This window comes from Mytilus galloprovincialis, chromosome 4 (assembly GCF_965363235.1).
Source record: "Mytilus galloprovincialis chromosome 4, xbMytGall1.hap1.1, whole genome shotgun sequence".
In the NCBI taxonomy this organism is placed as follows: Eukaryota; Metazoa; Mollusca; class Bivalvia; order Mytilida; family Mytilidae; genus Mytilus; species Mytilus galloprovincialis.
Genome location: NC_134841.1, coordinates 94502980 through 94520922, shown reverse-complemented (window position 1 = coordinate 94520922; position 17943 = coordinate 94502980). Strand labels below are relative to the sequence as shown.

At 32.1% G+C, this 17943-nt stretch overlaps 1 protein-coding gene across 2 annotated transcripts; it reads left to right on the top strand.

Moving 5' to 3' along the window:
* Positions 1-150: 150 nt before the first annotated feature.
* Positions 151-15023, top strand: LOC143073446 (uncharacterized). 2 transcript variants are annotated; one of them, XM_076249000.1, is made up of 8 exons: positions 151-823; positions 1342-1414; positions 2365-2484; positions 10209-10256; positions 10770-11072; positions 12282-12374; positions 12777-12807; positions 13599-15023. In XM_076249000.1, exons 1-8 carry the CDS (start codon positions 155-157, stop codon positions 14530-14532), a joined length of 2271 nt encoding a protein of 756 aa, XP_076105115.1. In that variant the 5' UTR covers positions 151-154; the 3' UTR covers positions 14533-15023. The 2 variants fall into 2 exon arrangements, with proteins under 2 accessions (XP_076105115.1, XP_076105116.1); XM_076249001.1 differs by lacking the exon at positions 12777-12807.
* The last annotated feature ends 2920 nt before the right edge of the window (positions 15024-17943 follow it).

The following is a 17943-nucleotide window of genomic DNA, read 5'->3' as shown; positions in this document are numbered from 1 at the left end:
CTTGCTTGTGTATACTTTATGGCAAACATAATCAATGAACCCCTTTTTACAAGAGGAAACTGACGTGTAGCGTAATAAATGCTGTTCCTTGAAAATATACAAATAATTAATGTATTGATGACAACCCCTTTCATTCATATTTCAGGTCCTCAACATGGATGAATATACACAATATCTAAAGTTGTTATCTTTCGTTTTTGGAATTTCAACCGATGTGATACATCATTATTTTGAGATACGAATTTTAAACACTTTAACGTTTCATATGTTTTTGAATAATAACAAACACATACTTTTCCACGAATATATTCCAACAGTTCAATGCTGTCAGTGTTTCCTTCTGTCAGTTGCCGCACCAAACAAGCGTGGTTGTCTCAGGAAAGATCAGTTTTCATCCTTGTTTGACTCGAGTGGACCTGCTGCACCGAATCATGCCAAGAAGAGTATACATGGATCAGTTTCCCAATATTGTTTATGCTCCCTTTCCCCTGTCAGTAATGTAAGTATTGATGTTATGGATATAACGCTAGTTTGTGCCTTAGTTCGAAAATGTTGTCCATCAATACCTGGTAATCCCGTATGGTTAGAAACAATTCGAGACACGAGAAACTACCTAGTTCATCTTCCGTCAGGTCAGCTGTCATCACAAGAATTTGAAAACAGATGGATAATTTTAGAAACAGCTGTTATAAATATAGCTGGCGTAATTGGGACAACATACCAGAAGACAACAAGAAAACATATAGCTGGTCTCAAAATGGATACTTTGTCATTAGAGGGTGTGAAAGATATAATCAAAGATATCAATGACGAAGCTAAACAGGTATTAGATACAAACGGTTGTCGGTCAATGTTTTCACATATTTGCTATGTCAGTTTTAGAATAAAACAAGAGACACATCATGCCAAATGCAGGAACACCATTACATTTAAAAATATGTTACAGAACCATCATCCTCATGTTTGTGACTCGACGAAATACAATCGTATGCTGTCATTAAAGATAATTCAAATTTGAACTAACATTTTCGAACATTTCATTTGCTGTTTTTAATTTTTTGTAAAAGAAAATAACCTTAAACATTAAAACACATCAATGTGAACTAAAACAAATAAAAAGGCTTTACAAGTATAAAATAAAATGTAAACCAAACAACAATTTTTAAAAATCAGCCTTTGTTTATATACAATAAAATATTTGTATACCTGCAATAGGATTTACTGTGAATAACATCTACATTGAAAAAAATCGTTAAATAAGATATATGATAGAATTTTGCAAATCTATTCGTATATCTGTCTTAAGCATAAAGGTTTTATGTATCCATTTTCCTTTCATAGAAACTTGTTGGCGTTTTGAGAATGTTAAACGAAAATAAAGATGAAATCATGAATGCATTGGAAAGCCAGTTCGGTTAGTATCTTTGTAACACATGTAAAATCGAAGCCAAAATTGTGAACATGATGAACAAAATCTCAACAATAAATGACTTTCTGTGGAATGTGTGTGTTAATTGTATGTTTTAAATGATCTTGTAGTTATGTGTACTGTATTCATGTCACTTAGTGTAGTCATATAAGCGGTATTCCTTACACTGCTAAATAAACGGAAGGTTTTACTAGCCTGAAAACCAGGTTCAACTCACCATTTTTTGTTGTTATCAAAAAGTCCGTTTCTATGTACATTAGCGTTTGTTTTGTTGCAATTCAGTGTTTCCGTTGTACCGTTGTTTTCCTATAATCGTTGATGTGTTTCCTTCGGTTTTACTTTGTAATCCTGATTTTTTTTCGGTTAATCGATTTATGACTTTAAACAGCGGTACACTATTGTTGCTGTTCAATAGTAAAATTGTTTTTGTAAGATAAAATGAAAAAAATACAAAACAAAAAACAAGAAACTGTTCCTATTTAAAAATGTACAATTGCAGCGAATCGGATTTATACTCATATGCCTTTTCAATGTTCCACCTGTGTTTTTACATGAATAACCAATCATTTGAAGTAATGGCAAGTTCAAAATACCTTTTGAAACGATAAAAATAAAAATGGAAATGGGGAAGTTGTCAAAGAGACAACAACCCAACCATAGAACAGACAACAGCAGAAGGTCACCAACAGGTCTTCAATGCAGTGAGAAATTCCCGCACCCGGAGGCGTCCTTAAGCTGGCCCCTGAATAAATACTAGTATATACACTAGTTCAGTGATAATGAATATGCAATTTTCACAATTTTGAGTTTTGTTACAGTATCTAAATAAATGTATCTATTAAATTTTTTAAGTTGTTTTGATAAAATTGGTTTTTTTTACAACTTACATGTGTACTTGTAAATATTAATACATGTTTCTATTTTAAAAATTACAGAAAAACTGTCAGTTGACATCCGAAATCTTACTTTTGAAGTCCAGATTACAAGAAAATCAATTTCCCCGGCTTTATCTCCAACTTCATCTCAGTTGACTGTAGAATGCATGACAGGTGCAGGTAACAAATTCACCAATTATGGCATGATATTGGTTGCAAAAATTCGATATTTTTCATTTAAATGCAATATTTTATATGTAATTGGTATATTTCTTCATTTAAATGCAATAATTCTTTTATTTGAATGGTATATATTTTTCATTCAGATGCAATATTTTTTTATTCAAATAGTATAATTTTTCATTTGAATGGTATATTTTTTCATTTAAATGCAACTAGAACACACCTATACATATACATCTTGTGAAATGTTGTAGGATGATTTTTGTAAAAGATATTGTGTATGGAAAATTTCATAAAAGGTATCAAAAGCCCTCTCCCTTTTTCCAAAGTCCGATATTTGTTTCCTTTCTGTTAAATTCAATTATTTGCGTGCGTCTGGCCTCAGACCACAACTATTCTTCTCCTTTGCTACAATGCTTCTTTTGGTAAAAGTCAAATAAAATAAAAAAAATTGCACCATTTAAAACATGAAATAAATGTAACTGATTATATATAGACCATTATTACTCTAATAAAATATGCTTCTAGAACAATCCATCAGTGCTCATTCTTTTGAGAGCCTTATTAACATGCCAATGGTAGGATATGAATCATGTATAAATGACTAAGACCGACTAAGGATAATTCGAGGGGTGGTCGGAGGGGTCCTGATCTCGAAATCCTGGGCTTAAAACCATGAAATACCGAGATGCAGAATTTAATGAAATTCATATCCCGAAATCCCAAAATCGAAAAATATATTCCCGGATCCCGTAAGGATCAATCCCCAAATCCCGAGCTTAAAAACACCCGATCCCGACGCCCCGAAAAAAGGTCCTGCCTCCCTCTAATCTCTACCTTACTTTCATTTTTGCCAAATCACTATTTTCCCTTTCAACAATATTTTTTTATGCCCCATTTATGGGCATTATGTTCTCTAGTCTGTGCATCCGTGCGTTCGGTCGGTCGTCCGTCCGACTCCGTCTGGTCCGCTTCAGGTTAAAGTTTTTGGTCGAGGTAGTTTTAGATGAAGTTGAGCATGTTTTACTTATTTTAAGATATATGCAACTGATATGACCCCTTAAATAGTAAACGTTTCAAAGAAAACAGTGGACAGAATACAGAGAGTCTATATATTAAAGAAGTATAATCGTAGTTTACATGTAGATAAAAGCGAAAAATAATTGTCCTCTCTAAGGATGTATAATGGTTGTGGTTATTGCGATCTAAACGGCATGATATGAAACGCGAAAAATAATTGTCCTCTCTAAGGAGGCATAATAGTTGTGATTCTTGCGATCTAAACACCATGATATGGAGAACGCTCTGAATGGCTTATTTATTTTTCATTTTCGTTATCCATCATACGATTGGTTGTGTCAAATTTTTTACTTATTTTAATATATATGCAACTGATATGACCCCTTAAATAGTAAACATTTAAATAGTAAACATTTCGAAGAAAACAGTAAACAGAATACAGAGAGTCTCTATATATTACAGTAGTATAATCGTAGTTTACATGTAGATAAAAGCGAAAAATAATTGTCTTCTGTAAGGAGGAATAATAGTTGTGGTTCTTGCGATCTAATCACCATGATATGGAAAACGCTCTGATTGGCTTATTTATTTTTCATTTTTGTTATCTATCATACGATTGGTTGTATTTGTGCATGTTTCAAACCGGAAGTCTTATCTATGACAAAAAGTCAGTCCGATGACGGAATCATATCCGGACTCCTTTTTTGTCGTTTTTCTCCCGAAATAACTTAATCTGAATAATCATAAGAATGGATGACAAATGCGACTATGCATGTTACCTATAGGACACAGATGCATGGTGATTGGTTTATTGTGGAAGGGAGAGAAGCGACACACAAAATTAGGTCTTCTCGTTTAATAGTATAGATATTTTTTTATTCAAATGGCATAATTTTTCATTTTAAATGGTATATTTTTTCATTTAAATGCACTATTTTTTCTTCAAATGGTATTATTTGTCATTCAAATGCAATATTTTTTATTCAATTAGTATAGTAGTTTTTTTTTTATTTATAATATTATGCAATAATTGCATGATGGGAAATTGTTTAACGTCAGAAGGTCGCAACAACGTTTGTGATTGGTCGAGTGACCAAGAATTAAAAAAGGGCGCGTCGGAATATCGCCCCTCTAATTAAATTTGGCATTCGTGCGAGTTCGTGCACTGGCTGTTAATGCCAATAATGGCCCGGTCGAGCACAAAATGCGAGTGACATGTACTAATAATTGATTTGACACACAACCTGTCCTTGGACAGAAACAAATACCTGTGTGCACATGGGAAACACGCCTCCAATGAAAACCTTTTCTGACGAAACTCCCCTACAGTCTACAAATTGAAATAATAAAAAATACATAGCTAGTCCCCTTCCCCCCTCCCTCTAAGTCAAGACACATGACGTCCTCTGATGCTATATATCATTTTTTACTTTCCTTGATCCTAAGAGACACTGCAGGAAGGCAAACATAAAAAAGAATGAAAAGCTTTCCAGGACGTTATAACTATTTGGATTAAGCCCCTCTTTTTTGCTACATGTAGGAAAAAAATCACCGAATTACGACAGCCGAACCAGAGACCCACAAAAAGAGACCTGAGCTGTGATGTTACATTTAGAATTCGTTGCTGAGCTTTTTTAAAGTTCCCATCTCCGAATCCCTTAAATAGAATTTTTTTCAAGCCCCACAGTAGTTCAATAACTTCTCTGTGTCTTTGCATGAATAAGTATGCAGGGCATATTTCAAAACATATTTTTCTTCATGACTTTTAAATGATGATTTGAATTTCAATACTGCATTGGGAAAAGGGGGGGGGGGTATACAAGAAACTTTATTTTGTGACACAGTATATAATATAATAAGATATCCAACAAATTGTATGATTGTACGTTTAGCTATTATATATAGACCCGTACAGAATGTATGCAATAAGGTGCATTTAAATGGGGCGGATCCAGAACCTCGGTGTCTAGGGTGGGGGTTGGGGGGGGGGGGGGGGTAGATTTAGATATTTGTATAGAGATGTATATGTGCGAGTATTGGCAGTAATGTTTATAGTGTGTGTGAGGAGGGAGTGGGTTTAGATCAAAGATTGTTTTTATTATTTTTTATCTTTTAGTTTTTACCATTTCACTCTTTTCTTTGTCCTAAACATGCGTGAAATATTTGCCACTGGACACAAGGCAACCAAAAACAATCAACGTATTCTTTATATTTCATCATTTCTTTATTATATTATCTAAAGGTTTGGTCCCGCCCCTTATCTATTTTTTTGCACATTATTCTCTCTTTGTAAACCCAATTCCTGTCCTGATAAATGGTGACTCAGACTAAAAAAACATGTTTAACCCCTCCGCATTTTTGCGCCTGACCCAAGTCAATGATATTAATGAATTTATGAATGTTGATATATTAGTGTGTGAGCTGTGTTATAAAGTTTTTAAATTTTACTAGATAACATTTTTGTTCGCTTTGGGGATTCCGTATATCGTCAGCTTATCGGAATTCCAATGGAGACTAACTGTGCACCACTTATTGCGGACCTGTTTTTGTATTGCTATGAGTTACAATTTATGACAAAAATAAGCAAAGACCCATCGAAACAACATCTGATAAACAAATTTAATAATACTTTTAGATATTTGGATGATATTTTGGCTCTCAATAATGACGACTTCAGTATGTATATTAAAGAAATTTATCCTGTTGAACTTACTTTAAATAAAGCTAATACTAACAATGACCACTGCCCTTTCCTCGATCTTGATATCTATATCACTAACGAAAAGCTGAATACTAAAATTTATGATAAAAGAGATGATTTTTCATTTCCTATCGTTAATTATCCATTTTTAGATGGTCACGTTCCCTTGTCACCATCTTACGGTGTTTATATATCTCAACTTGTACGATTCGCTCGTGTATGTAACAATGTTTTAGATTTTAACGAGAGAAATTTATGTATTACTGAAAAATTATTACACCAGGGTTTTCGATATCACAAACTAGTCAAAACATTTACTAAATTTTATCATCGGTATAAGGACATCATTCGTAAATATAGCTCAACATGCAGACTTCTTATACGTTCAGGTATTTCACATCCAATTTTTTATGGAAAGATTCTTTATAAAGCACAAAGGTGTCAGTATTCACCTTAAAAACTAACAAAACCTTTGAATAGACTTATTAAGAAGGGATATAGTTACGATACTGTTGTTAGGTCATTAAAGATTGCATATTTTGGCGTTAATATTGATTCACTTATAGGGTCTTTGCATCGGAACTAAACACATTTATTCAAAAACCAGTTGTTGGCATGACACGGGTTATGTTCTTCTCATATATGTTATGATGGTATGATACTAAACCCCTCACGGGAAGGATTGTGCCTGATGTTCATATGATGAAATCATAATCTTTCAGTCAGTTTAATTGAAGTCTGGAGCTGACATGTCAGTTAACTGCTAGTAGTCTGTTGTTATTTATGTATTATTGTCATTTTGTTTATTTTCTTTGGTTACATCTTCTGACATCAGACTCGGACTTCTCTTGAACTGAATTTTAATGTGCGTATTGTTATGCGTTTACTTTTCTACATTGGCTAGAGGTATAGGGGGAGGGTTGAGATCTCACGAACATGTTTAACCCCGCCGCATTTTTGCGCCTGTCCCAAGTCAGGAGCCTCTGACCTTTGTTAGTCTTGTATTATTTTAATTTTAGTTTCTTGTGTACAATTTGGAAATTAGTATGGCGTTCATTATCACTGAACTAGTATATATTTGTTTAGGGGCCAGCTGAAGGACGCCTCCGGGTGCGGGAATTTTTCGCTACATTGAAGACCTGTTGGTGACCTTCTGCTGTTGTTTTTTTCTATGGTCGGGTTGTTGTCTCTTTGGCACATTCCCCATTTCCATTCTCAATTTTATTAGTAGACCATCCATGTAGGACGATAAGCTGAATAAATATAAGAACTACACCGTCGGACGATAACAGTTAAGGGACAAGTATTTGATATTCTAGGAAAGGGATTTTGATTGATTGACGTTTAACGCTACTTTCAACACTATTGGGCTATTCCGTGGTGGTCCGTTTTAATTCATGGATGAAGGATGGGGAAGGGAAGAGAGGGCATTATTATTCATTTTTATCTGTCGCTAATCATGTCTTTTTTTCAGCTCTTACCAGGCAATCATATTCATATATGAAATCCTTCTCCCCCCACCACCACCCCAACAAATTAATAAATATCAAATAGTTTTCCACCTATTTAACACAAGTTTAAATTGATTGATTGTTTGATGCTAATTTGTAACGCCCAGTGACAAATATTTCATACTTGTTCAGGAAAACACGTGCTTGGAAGTCAGGTATATATATAATATAAAAACGAAGAGATGGGATATGATTGCTAATAAGGCAACTATCTACCGGAGTTCAAATATGGAGTGGATGTAAGGAATTACAGATCCATTTACAATAAAAGTTTTTGAAAAGTGGTGGTCCAAACGTTTTGACTATCGAAAATTTTAAATAGAAATAATAGTTAGGAAAAGAAGATTTTTAACTGCCAGTGCACGAACTCGCACGAACGCCAGATTTAGTTAGAGGGGCGATATTTTGACGCTTTTTAGTTCTTGGTCACTCATGTTTAGACAGAAAGGAGAGAAATCCAAAAAATACCGACCAACCACAAACGTTGTTGCAAATTTGACTTATGACGTCAAAGAATTTCCCATAATGCAATTAGTGCATATAAATTAAAAAAAAAACTACTTTACCATTGAATGAAAAATATTGCATTCAAATGAAAAGTTATAACAATTGAATATAAAATATTGCATTTAAATTAAAAAATATTGCATTTAAATTAAAAAAATATTGCATCTAAATGAAAAAATATTGCATATAAACGGAAAAATATACCAATCAAATAAAAAATGTTGCAATTAAATGAAGAAATATACCATTTAAATAAAAAAAAATATTGCATTTGAATGACAAATTATACCAATTAAATAAAAAATATTGCTTTTAGACGAAAAAAATATTGCATTTGAATGAAAAAATATAACCATTCAAATAAAAAAATATTGCTTTTAAATGAAGAAATATACCAATTAAATAAAAAATATTGCACTTGAATGACACGTCATACCATTTGAATTAATAAAAAAAAATGCAATTAAATGAAAAAATAAACCATTTAAATAAAAAAGATATTGCATTTAAATGAAGAAATGTATCAATTAAATAAAACATATTGCATTTAAATGAAAAAATATCGATTTTTTGCAACCAATACCATGCCATAACCAATCGGTTTTTTTCATTATTGCATTTAGTAGCTAATGTTGTAAGGGTACATACAGCTTATTTATAAAATATTTTTTCTATTATTTAGTAAAAATATGGGCATAGTCTATGTATTTGTTTATTGATGGTGTATGATATCTATAGAAATTACTAAAAACAATTTAAAAAAAATACTTAAATCTTCATTTTGAATCTATGTATTCTTCTTTTTATCTTATAAGTCTTCACAAAAAAAAGTTATGTTTTCTGTTCAGTGAGATCTGTGTTTTTTTTTATCATTAAGAATAAATATCTTCATTACAATGATTACTTTTTGTTATTGTCATTTTTATATTCATTTTATTTCGCCACATCTCGAAACCGCTTCAAGAATATAGTGTTTGTCACACTAAAATGATCTTCGTTACCTAGTTTCGAGCAGATGTCAACTATTCAGATCAACACTGGTAGATCGAAACAGATTTTCCAACAGGTTTCTACTGAAATCGATAACCCTTGTAATGTCTAAACACATAAATCATAAAGGTATAACAAAAACCAAACAGTTGGTTATGGCACTTGGGTCATTGCAGAACTTCAATATGTTTTAATCAAAATTTTGACCGACTCTATTAGATATTCAACTTGAAACATCGAAACCGTAGAAGTCGGAGATATTAAAGGTCCTCATTGTAGATCTTCTTGACACAACACCATTACAAATCCAAAAGTGCTAGTTCAATGTGACCTTTTCATAATGTTTTATCGAATAAAATCGGAGACCGTAATAGCTTACGATTTTAAATTTTATGACCGAACAGCTATTACTTCTCCGTAGAAGATACCAGATAAAAACATGAAAGGTAAGAATTTTACTAATACACACGATGCACATTTGTTATGACCAAAGAGATATTCAAACTTGAAGCCAAACTGACTGGCAAAATAACACAAATAGTAAATGATAAATGCATGGGATATCAAACTATAGCTTTATCAGGTTTAGAAATAAATGCTTCAAACTAAACAATTCAAATCAAAAGTAATTTGACCTTAAGGTATCATAAAGGCCAATGTCACCTCCGTGAAACCAATTCTACCTAGCAATCATACATTGATTTGTCTACTTAGATTGACTGATTATTGTTTGCTTAACGTCCAGTAGCAATATTTCATGCATGTTCAGGAATATTTTCGATCAAGAAGGGCAAGTTTCAGAAATTCCTTTAAACACTTTAAACAGAGCTTTACGTATTTTCTTTTTTACAAAATGTGCCTTACAAAAGTAAATATATATAGCGGCCAAGAAGCTATATAGTCTTTAATTTTAAAAGACTTTTCTAAACTTGAGAAAGTCTTCTCCATAGACATATTCTTTTGAATAACAGGTATTTTGATATTAATTTTAGATGGAGCTGGAAAAAAAGATGGTGCTTTTGGAGATGTTAAAAGTGGAAGTAAAGTATCTTATTCAACTTAACTTATATTTCAAATTTGCTTCCGTATCAACGGACTGGTATAACAGTGCTGTATGTCTTTTATTCTTAGAACTTTGATCTATATCAAACTTTAACATAAAGTAAAATTATTGCTTTAGATAATGGAACACACCAGTGCTTTATGTTTATAAAAGGGACATCCATCGCCTTTCTCATGATATGTAGGATATTGATTTGACTCATCGTTGACTTATAAGAAAAACACGATGGGTGGCATTTGAAGAGATGAAAATGTCGCACATTCAGGGCAAAAATAATATTGTTATTTAAAAGAGCAAAACAAAATTGTTTAGAAAGTGCTAGATGCTTTAACAAAATATCTTAAATAGATATTGGAAATTATACGGTTCATTTAAATTTGATGCTTTGATTGATGTTTGATGCTTGACAGCGACAATTTCGTATAATCAAATATCTGTACAATGTAATATAATTTTGCATATTTTAATTAATCTTCAAAATAACGTTCAGGTTCAACAACAAAGTGTTATGTTCTATGGAAATTTGCCAACCCTGGAAGCTGGGATATGGAAAAAGTGGTGAAAACACTTAGATCTGTATCTGCCCTGTTGAAGGAATGGTTTGAAATTGAATTTGTGTATGTTGGATCATTGGTGATTGAGACCACAATACTCGAATCTATTGTTGTTGATGAACATACATTTGTCTCTGCCATCAAGTCTTTTATATCAACCATTGTTGACCTCTGTGATTTAGATTCTCCTACAAGACAAATCATTGATGTACTTCTGGATGTACAAAATTTTCCTCATGGTATGTTATTTAAGCTATTGAGGCGGTTGAAGATAGAATGTGGGTTTGAATAGTTTTTATAGTAACAATTTAAATTTCTCAACAAAATTTAAATGATTTCTAATAATCTTTTACACGATATTTAAGGAATGACTGTAATATTTTTTCTGTCTATGAAGAAATAACATAATAAATTGGTGCACACTGAATAACGCGCGTAGCGGGTTATTTAACAGTGTGCACCACAATTTTCATGTTATTTCGAATAGTCAGAAAAAATATTACAGTCATTTCTTATAATTTAATTCTAAATTCCATTTTAAACCGTAGAAAACCATGAAAAAACGTTGATGACGTCACGGTCACATGACAAAATTATGTATATGGGCTCATAACAAAATAACGTCAGCCAATCAGAAGACGCGTTACATCCAAAATTAAATTATAGATTTATGTTTGTTTTACTTGTAGCTGTGTCATTAAATTAATTACATGTAGGCATACTTGATATTTTGGGGATATTATTTGTCGAACCGTATACATGCTACTTAGTATTAGGATGCATTAAAAAATATTTTCCGCCTAGTGTTTTGACGACTGCCCAAGAACCTAGTGATTTTTATTTAATGATGTCTCATCCATGAGTGCTATAGATCTTTATCCCAATTTTCGGGATGATTTAAAGCTTGCTTAGCTATTCAGATAACGCCTATATCCGTGCCACTAGTTATAACTATTTAACTTGTGTATTGCCGTCACAGTGACGTAATGGTGAAGCAGGAAGCCATTTTTGGATGAACTGTACTTTAGTGTTATAATTATGACAGTGAAACCACCTTTATCTATAGAATGAGGTTAACGATACCAAAGGGACATTCAAACTCATATTAAGTCGAATAATCGGACAGCAAAACGGTTGTAAAAGAAATAGACAAACCGACATATAACAGTATAAAAAATACAACATAGAAAGTTAAAGTCTAAGCAACACGAACCCCAGGAGTGATGCTTCGGAATGGTAAGCAGATCAAGCAGATCCTGCTCCACATATTACACCCATCAAAAGTCGACAAGTTTTGTTAAATGCGTTTTAACAGACATGTCTTCTTATTATTCTTATAAAATTATTTCACAACTGATAATGCATCATGTATAGTCACTTATAAATGATATCAGGGAATGTATGAAAAATAGCATGTAGTTATTGATAATCATCTCATTTGTTTTCAGTTGTAAAATCATCGACGGACAATTGTTCAGGGTGTTTAAAAAAGGGAGAAAAAATTAATGAAATGACGAAGCAGAACCAATGTTTGTTGGCTTGTAAGTAAAAAAGATGCTATGTTTTTTTTTGTATTAATTTGTCGCAGTCATAACTTTGATAATTTCTGTAAGCAATATGTAGGTATTTACTAAATAATCACTGAAGGAACTGTTTTAACTGATGCAATATGAAAGCTGGGTCTTTCTGTAGTAATCAAAATCCAGTAACTGACAATGCCGATCATTTAAAGATCATTTTCTTTGATTCATATGCATCATCCTTTTGTTTGTTGATATTTCTGGTTCTGATAGTATCTTAAGCTTGCCAATGTCAAATAACTTTCATTCTATAAAGCGAGAATTTGAAGCATTTTTCATATGACTATAATGTTTTTATTTGTTTTGACTAAAACAGATTAGATGGTAAAAATATATGAATATGTTTTAATTAACTTTTTTCAGTAACATCCAGTTTGAATTACCCATCTTTAAAGTAAGTAGAAATTTAGAGACTGCTGAAGCCCTATAATTTTAACATTAACATTAGGTCTGTCTAACGACATGATTGTCAATGAATAACTTCAAAACTATTGGTAGTACACATGATATTTTGCATATTTTTTGGGCAAAATAGATAGATGCACATATAATTTTGTTTTGACAATTGTCTAATCGATTTTACAAAAACACACAATTTTTAAATGTGCAAATTTTGATAAATGGATTTTATTATTGCAGTCAATTCTTACGTTAGGTAGAATGTCAATGAAGTTTTGCACAGTTGTGACTGGTATTTAGATATAAATGTTTGCAAATTGTTAAATAAAATTTGTGGAAAAAAAACCCGTAGTTTTTGTTTACTGTTTACTCATAACACAATTCGAGAAATAGTGTTTGTAAAAGAAATAACAGCTACAGTATGTCTAGATCAACAATGAAATATTGGACAGTGTTGTGCATGATAAGTAAATTTGAATACTATTGATTTGGAATTCATAATCGGAAAATTTTGGAATAGACTTAGTTTATGTTTAAGAATCAATAATTGAAAACATGTGTTTGTGCTTAGATTTCTCTAAAAACTGATATATTGATATTTCCTGCTACTTAGTTTATGGTACCAAAAATTGAATATATGAGAAGAAATTTCTATATAAACATTGTTTTGGTTTGAATAACATGTTTTGGGTGAAACATATGTTTTGCCAGGTTGTTTTTTTTTTGTTTTTGTTTATCGTTATGAGTATTTGACAAAAAATTAAATGTTATATTGTTATCTTTTAGTTGTTTCTTATGTCAGTATGACGTGGCAGATATCACTGATGTGTACTATTGTCAGGAGTGTATAGGATGGATGTGCGAAAGCTGCTTCCAAGTTCACCAAATAAGTCGGATATCACAGAGCCATCGTATCATGAACTTTCCTCATATAACACAAGTTTCTAAAGAGAATACACACATATTCACATTATTTCACTATGCTACGCTCCCAGGATCTGATATAAAAGATATAAAATCGCTGGCATCAGGGAAATTAGCTATTGCAGATTATAATAAAAAAAATATAATTTATCAATTGAACGAGGATAGCTATTATGAAATAGTACTACCGTTTGCTCCTTGGTATCTATCAGTCATAAATGACCACTATATCGCCGTTTCGTTTAGAACAAAACATTCGATTGGCATTGTAGATATTGCAAAAGGTGCTATTAAACGTGTCATTTCTTTGGAAAAGCATTGCACTGGCATAACCTTTTTCTCGGGTGTTCTTTTCGTGACTGCAATGAACAGTCTTTTTACAATAGACATCGAAGGCAATCCTCTTGCTTCGGTAAACATAGACAGTTTAGACAGTGAGTTCAATAACTACATTTGTATCGGTAGAAACAGCAAAACATTTGTTAATGATTATATACATAATCAAATTTTACAAATAGATGAATTAGGTGATACAATTTCCATCTTTCAATCGAAACATTTTAAATACCCATGTGGTCTTACAATCGACGACAATGGCTACGTTTATGTGGTATGCAGCGAATCAAACAATGTGTTCAGGATAAATCCAGAAAATAATGAAATTCAAATAATTCTTACCGCTGATACTTACAGTTCCGGTGACACAAAGGTATGTTTTCAAAATGACACAAAGCTATTGGCAATTTCAAACGGCAATATTGTTTCTTTTTATAGTAGCGTAAATCGGTTTGGTTGAAACGTCTAGAAAATATTACATAGGAATTCATTTGAAATCATGAAGTTCTAACCAGTCATACATGTCATAATAACCTGTTTTAAAACTTCTGTAAACTTTTCCAGAACTGTCCTAATCCAGAACGCCTAGATTGCTTTGAGGGTAAAACTGTAAGAAATAGCCCTACGGAAGAACTATACGACACTGTTCTACATTAAAACTGTCAGACAGTGTTGTAAAATAAAAATTGAAAACAACACGTTTAATAATTTTAAGTGTCGAGAGAACTGTATTACAGATTTTACAAAACATATTTAAATTGATCAAAACTGTATGACTAAAATAAGTTAAACCATTGTGGTGACGTCAGCCTATTCATTTACCGTGGATTCTTTTTCTAGAATCAACGCTTCCTAAATCCGTCGCTGAAATGGACTCACCAGATTATATTCTATTGTTTCCTTTGTGTGCCTAATAGCATTAAGTTTGAATTGACTAATTTCCTGATTTGTGTTCACTAATGGAATTATTTATAAAAACTTACCTTTATTTTTTTTTAATTTCTATATGCCTTCACTGGGAATCGAACCCGTCCATAAATTTTGTAACTTGTTACTGACCTTAACATATCGACGAAACCTCTGGGCTACCAATCGGTTACGATTTAAAAGTCTATTTTATATATATAAATGAACATATGATATACATCGGTACAACGGACACACATGGCTTGTACCTTTATATATACATAATAGGTAATCGTATATTATGAGTTGGTAGCCACGAGGTTTCGTAGTTAAGATAAATGAGTTAAAGCTAAGGACTTGTCTGTTTAGGTTCGAATCCCTGAATTCTCTTTGTTGTTCCAATAGTTTAGATTTCCAGTTTTTTGTTCTTGTTTTGAATGTTATTGTGGATATTTTGTGTCAAAAAGCGATTTTGGTCGTTTATTATCGGATAATGGTTGGCTATTCCATATGTTTGAAACAAAATGAAACAAAACAAAAATGGATTGCATAATATTGGTCCATTTTTGTTTTATAAATTAATATTATATGATTTCATCTGTTTTACTACATAATTTTACAAATTTTAATTCGCAAATTCCTATGCTAGAAAATCGTAATATGTCTTGAATTAGGCTTATTGCTAAAAATTTCGGAAACATACTTATTATATGCATAGGCGGATCAAGGGGGGGCCTGGGGGGTCCGGCCCCCCTTTCGTGGGAAAAATTTGGTTGATTATATATGGAATCATTGAAGCATGACTGGAGCGGCCCCACCCGCCTTAGGTCAGTCAGCGGGCCCCCTTCTTCTGGATCCGCCACTGATATGCACTATATATAATGTTTTTGTCGGGTTGTTGTCCCTTTGACACATTCTCCATTTCCATTAAGATCAATTCAAATAGAAATAAGTTCGAATATATCTTATTTTGTAAAAACAGATAACATTCGGATGCCTGATGATATGAAGATCTTTAAGGGCAGACGTGTTGTGTTATAATATATTTGTATTTTTTTAACCATTTAATTGTGATATCTAATTTATTGTAATGGATCATTTGACACTATATCATGGTTATTTAAACTCACTTACAATACCTTCTAATTAAGAATAGGCTTTAATTTTCAAAAGACATTATCACAATAGTTTAAGTGATAGATACAATGGATAAGCGTTGATTCATGAAAAACAAACCATTCGCCCTGCGGGCTCATGGTTTCTTTTTCAAGAATTAACGCTTATCCATTGTATCTATATCACATATTAGCTGTTGTCACTTTCATACGGAAACTGTATCTGTGAATGAATAGTTTGAATATTGTTTCTTAAAATTTGGACTATGTAACAATTCATTCAATATCTAGCTGTAGATATACAATTTCTTGTAAATACTCATAGTCATAAAAGATATACGGACTACAATTGTTTCAAAACAATCACATATATGACTTATAATTACCAGTATTTGCATTAAATAGTTGATGTATGTAATAAGGTTTAATTCTTGTAGTTTTTCTTCATAAAGCTCATCAAATGTTTGGTTCGTATGATTCTTATGCTTTCAAATATTCGATGTTCAGCGTTCCTGACAAAAGCTAATCCAGATATGTGCTTCGGTCACATGAAATTTGTAATGTATACAAATTTGAGGATACAAATTATTTATTCTGGTAATAAATTTTGTTAATCTAAGTTTCTTATATTGTTAAAAGTTAATCTTTTAATTTTAATTGGATAATAAGTCCTATCGGAGCATTTTATACTGTAGTAATGGTTTTAAATGACTGATAAGTACTAATTTAAGTCACTATGTAACTGTGTCATGTGTGGGAAGAAGAGTAATTAATGCTGAGAGCATTGCTGTTATGTTGGAATGATTTTAGTGGATAATCATCAAAACACTGCACTTTTTATCGAAAATATGTTTTTGTATTTGTTTGATTGTTACAATAGGTTCTTATTTTGCACAACTTCTGAGCGACTTGCGATTTTACTCATATCAACTGAATTCATATAGAACTTTCTTAACGAGAAAATAAAAGCCTCTTTCAAAGTTTGTTAATTCATGTTTAGATATTTTGATCATCACAAATTGGTTGCTGAATATTTTGACTCTACGCTTATATTTCTTTTGTCTCAAATAATAGTGGTTACGTTTTGTTTAACCTTTAACAGTGATAATTCAGTGCTTTATCGATTGGTTGATACATTTTCAATCTGATAATTCTTCAATGATTATGCATTTCCATCTTGACAAAATGACATTTAATGCAACGAGAAGACCATAATTCCAACTTGCCTGTCCTTTCATGGCACCTGGTAGCGTCCTTACGGAGTTCGTGCAATTCCCACTCACTTTTATAACGTTTGGTTAAGTTTCCTTTGAATATTATCGTGAAGCTACGATCTAAAAACAACTTGCAGAGGTCCGTCTGCTAAACAAACTCATCAGTGACGCTCAAATCCAAAAAAGTTAAAAAGGCTAAATAAAACTAGACGTTGAAGAGTATCAAGGACAACTATTCCTAAAAGTTTTGCCAAATACAGCTAAGGTAATCTATTTCTGAGTTAGAAAAAGCCTTAGTATATCAAAAATTCTAAACTTTTGTAAACAATTTATTTATAAATATGACCATATCAATGATGATTTATGTCAGCACGGAAGTGCTTACTCTACTAGGCTGGTGATACCCTCGGGGAATTAAAACTCCAACAGCAGTGGCATCGACCCAGTAGTTGTAAATATACTCATCATAGATACAAGGATCAAATTTTGTATCTAAAATACTCTCTATATAAATATAGTACACAAGGTAATTGAGGAATTTAATTTAGTAGTTGTTAAAACATCTTCCTATCTGTAACAGAAAAGAAGTGCATTTTGAGGTTTCATGATAGCAGCAAACTTTGATATCATTACTCT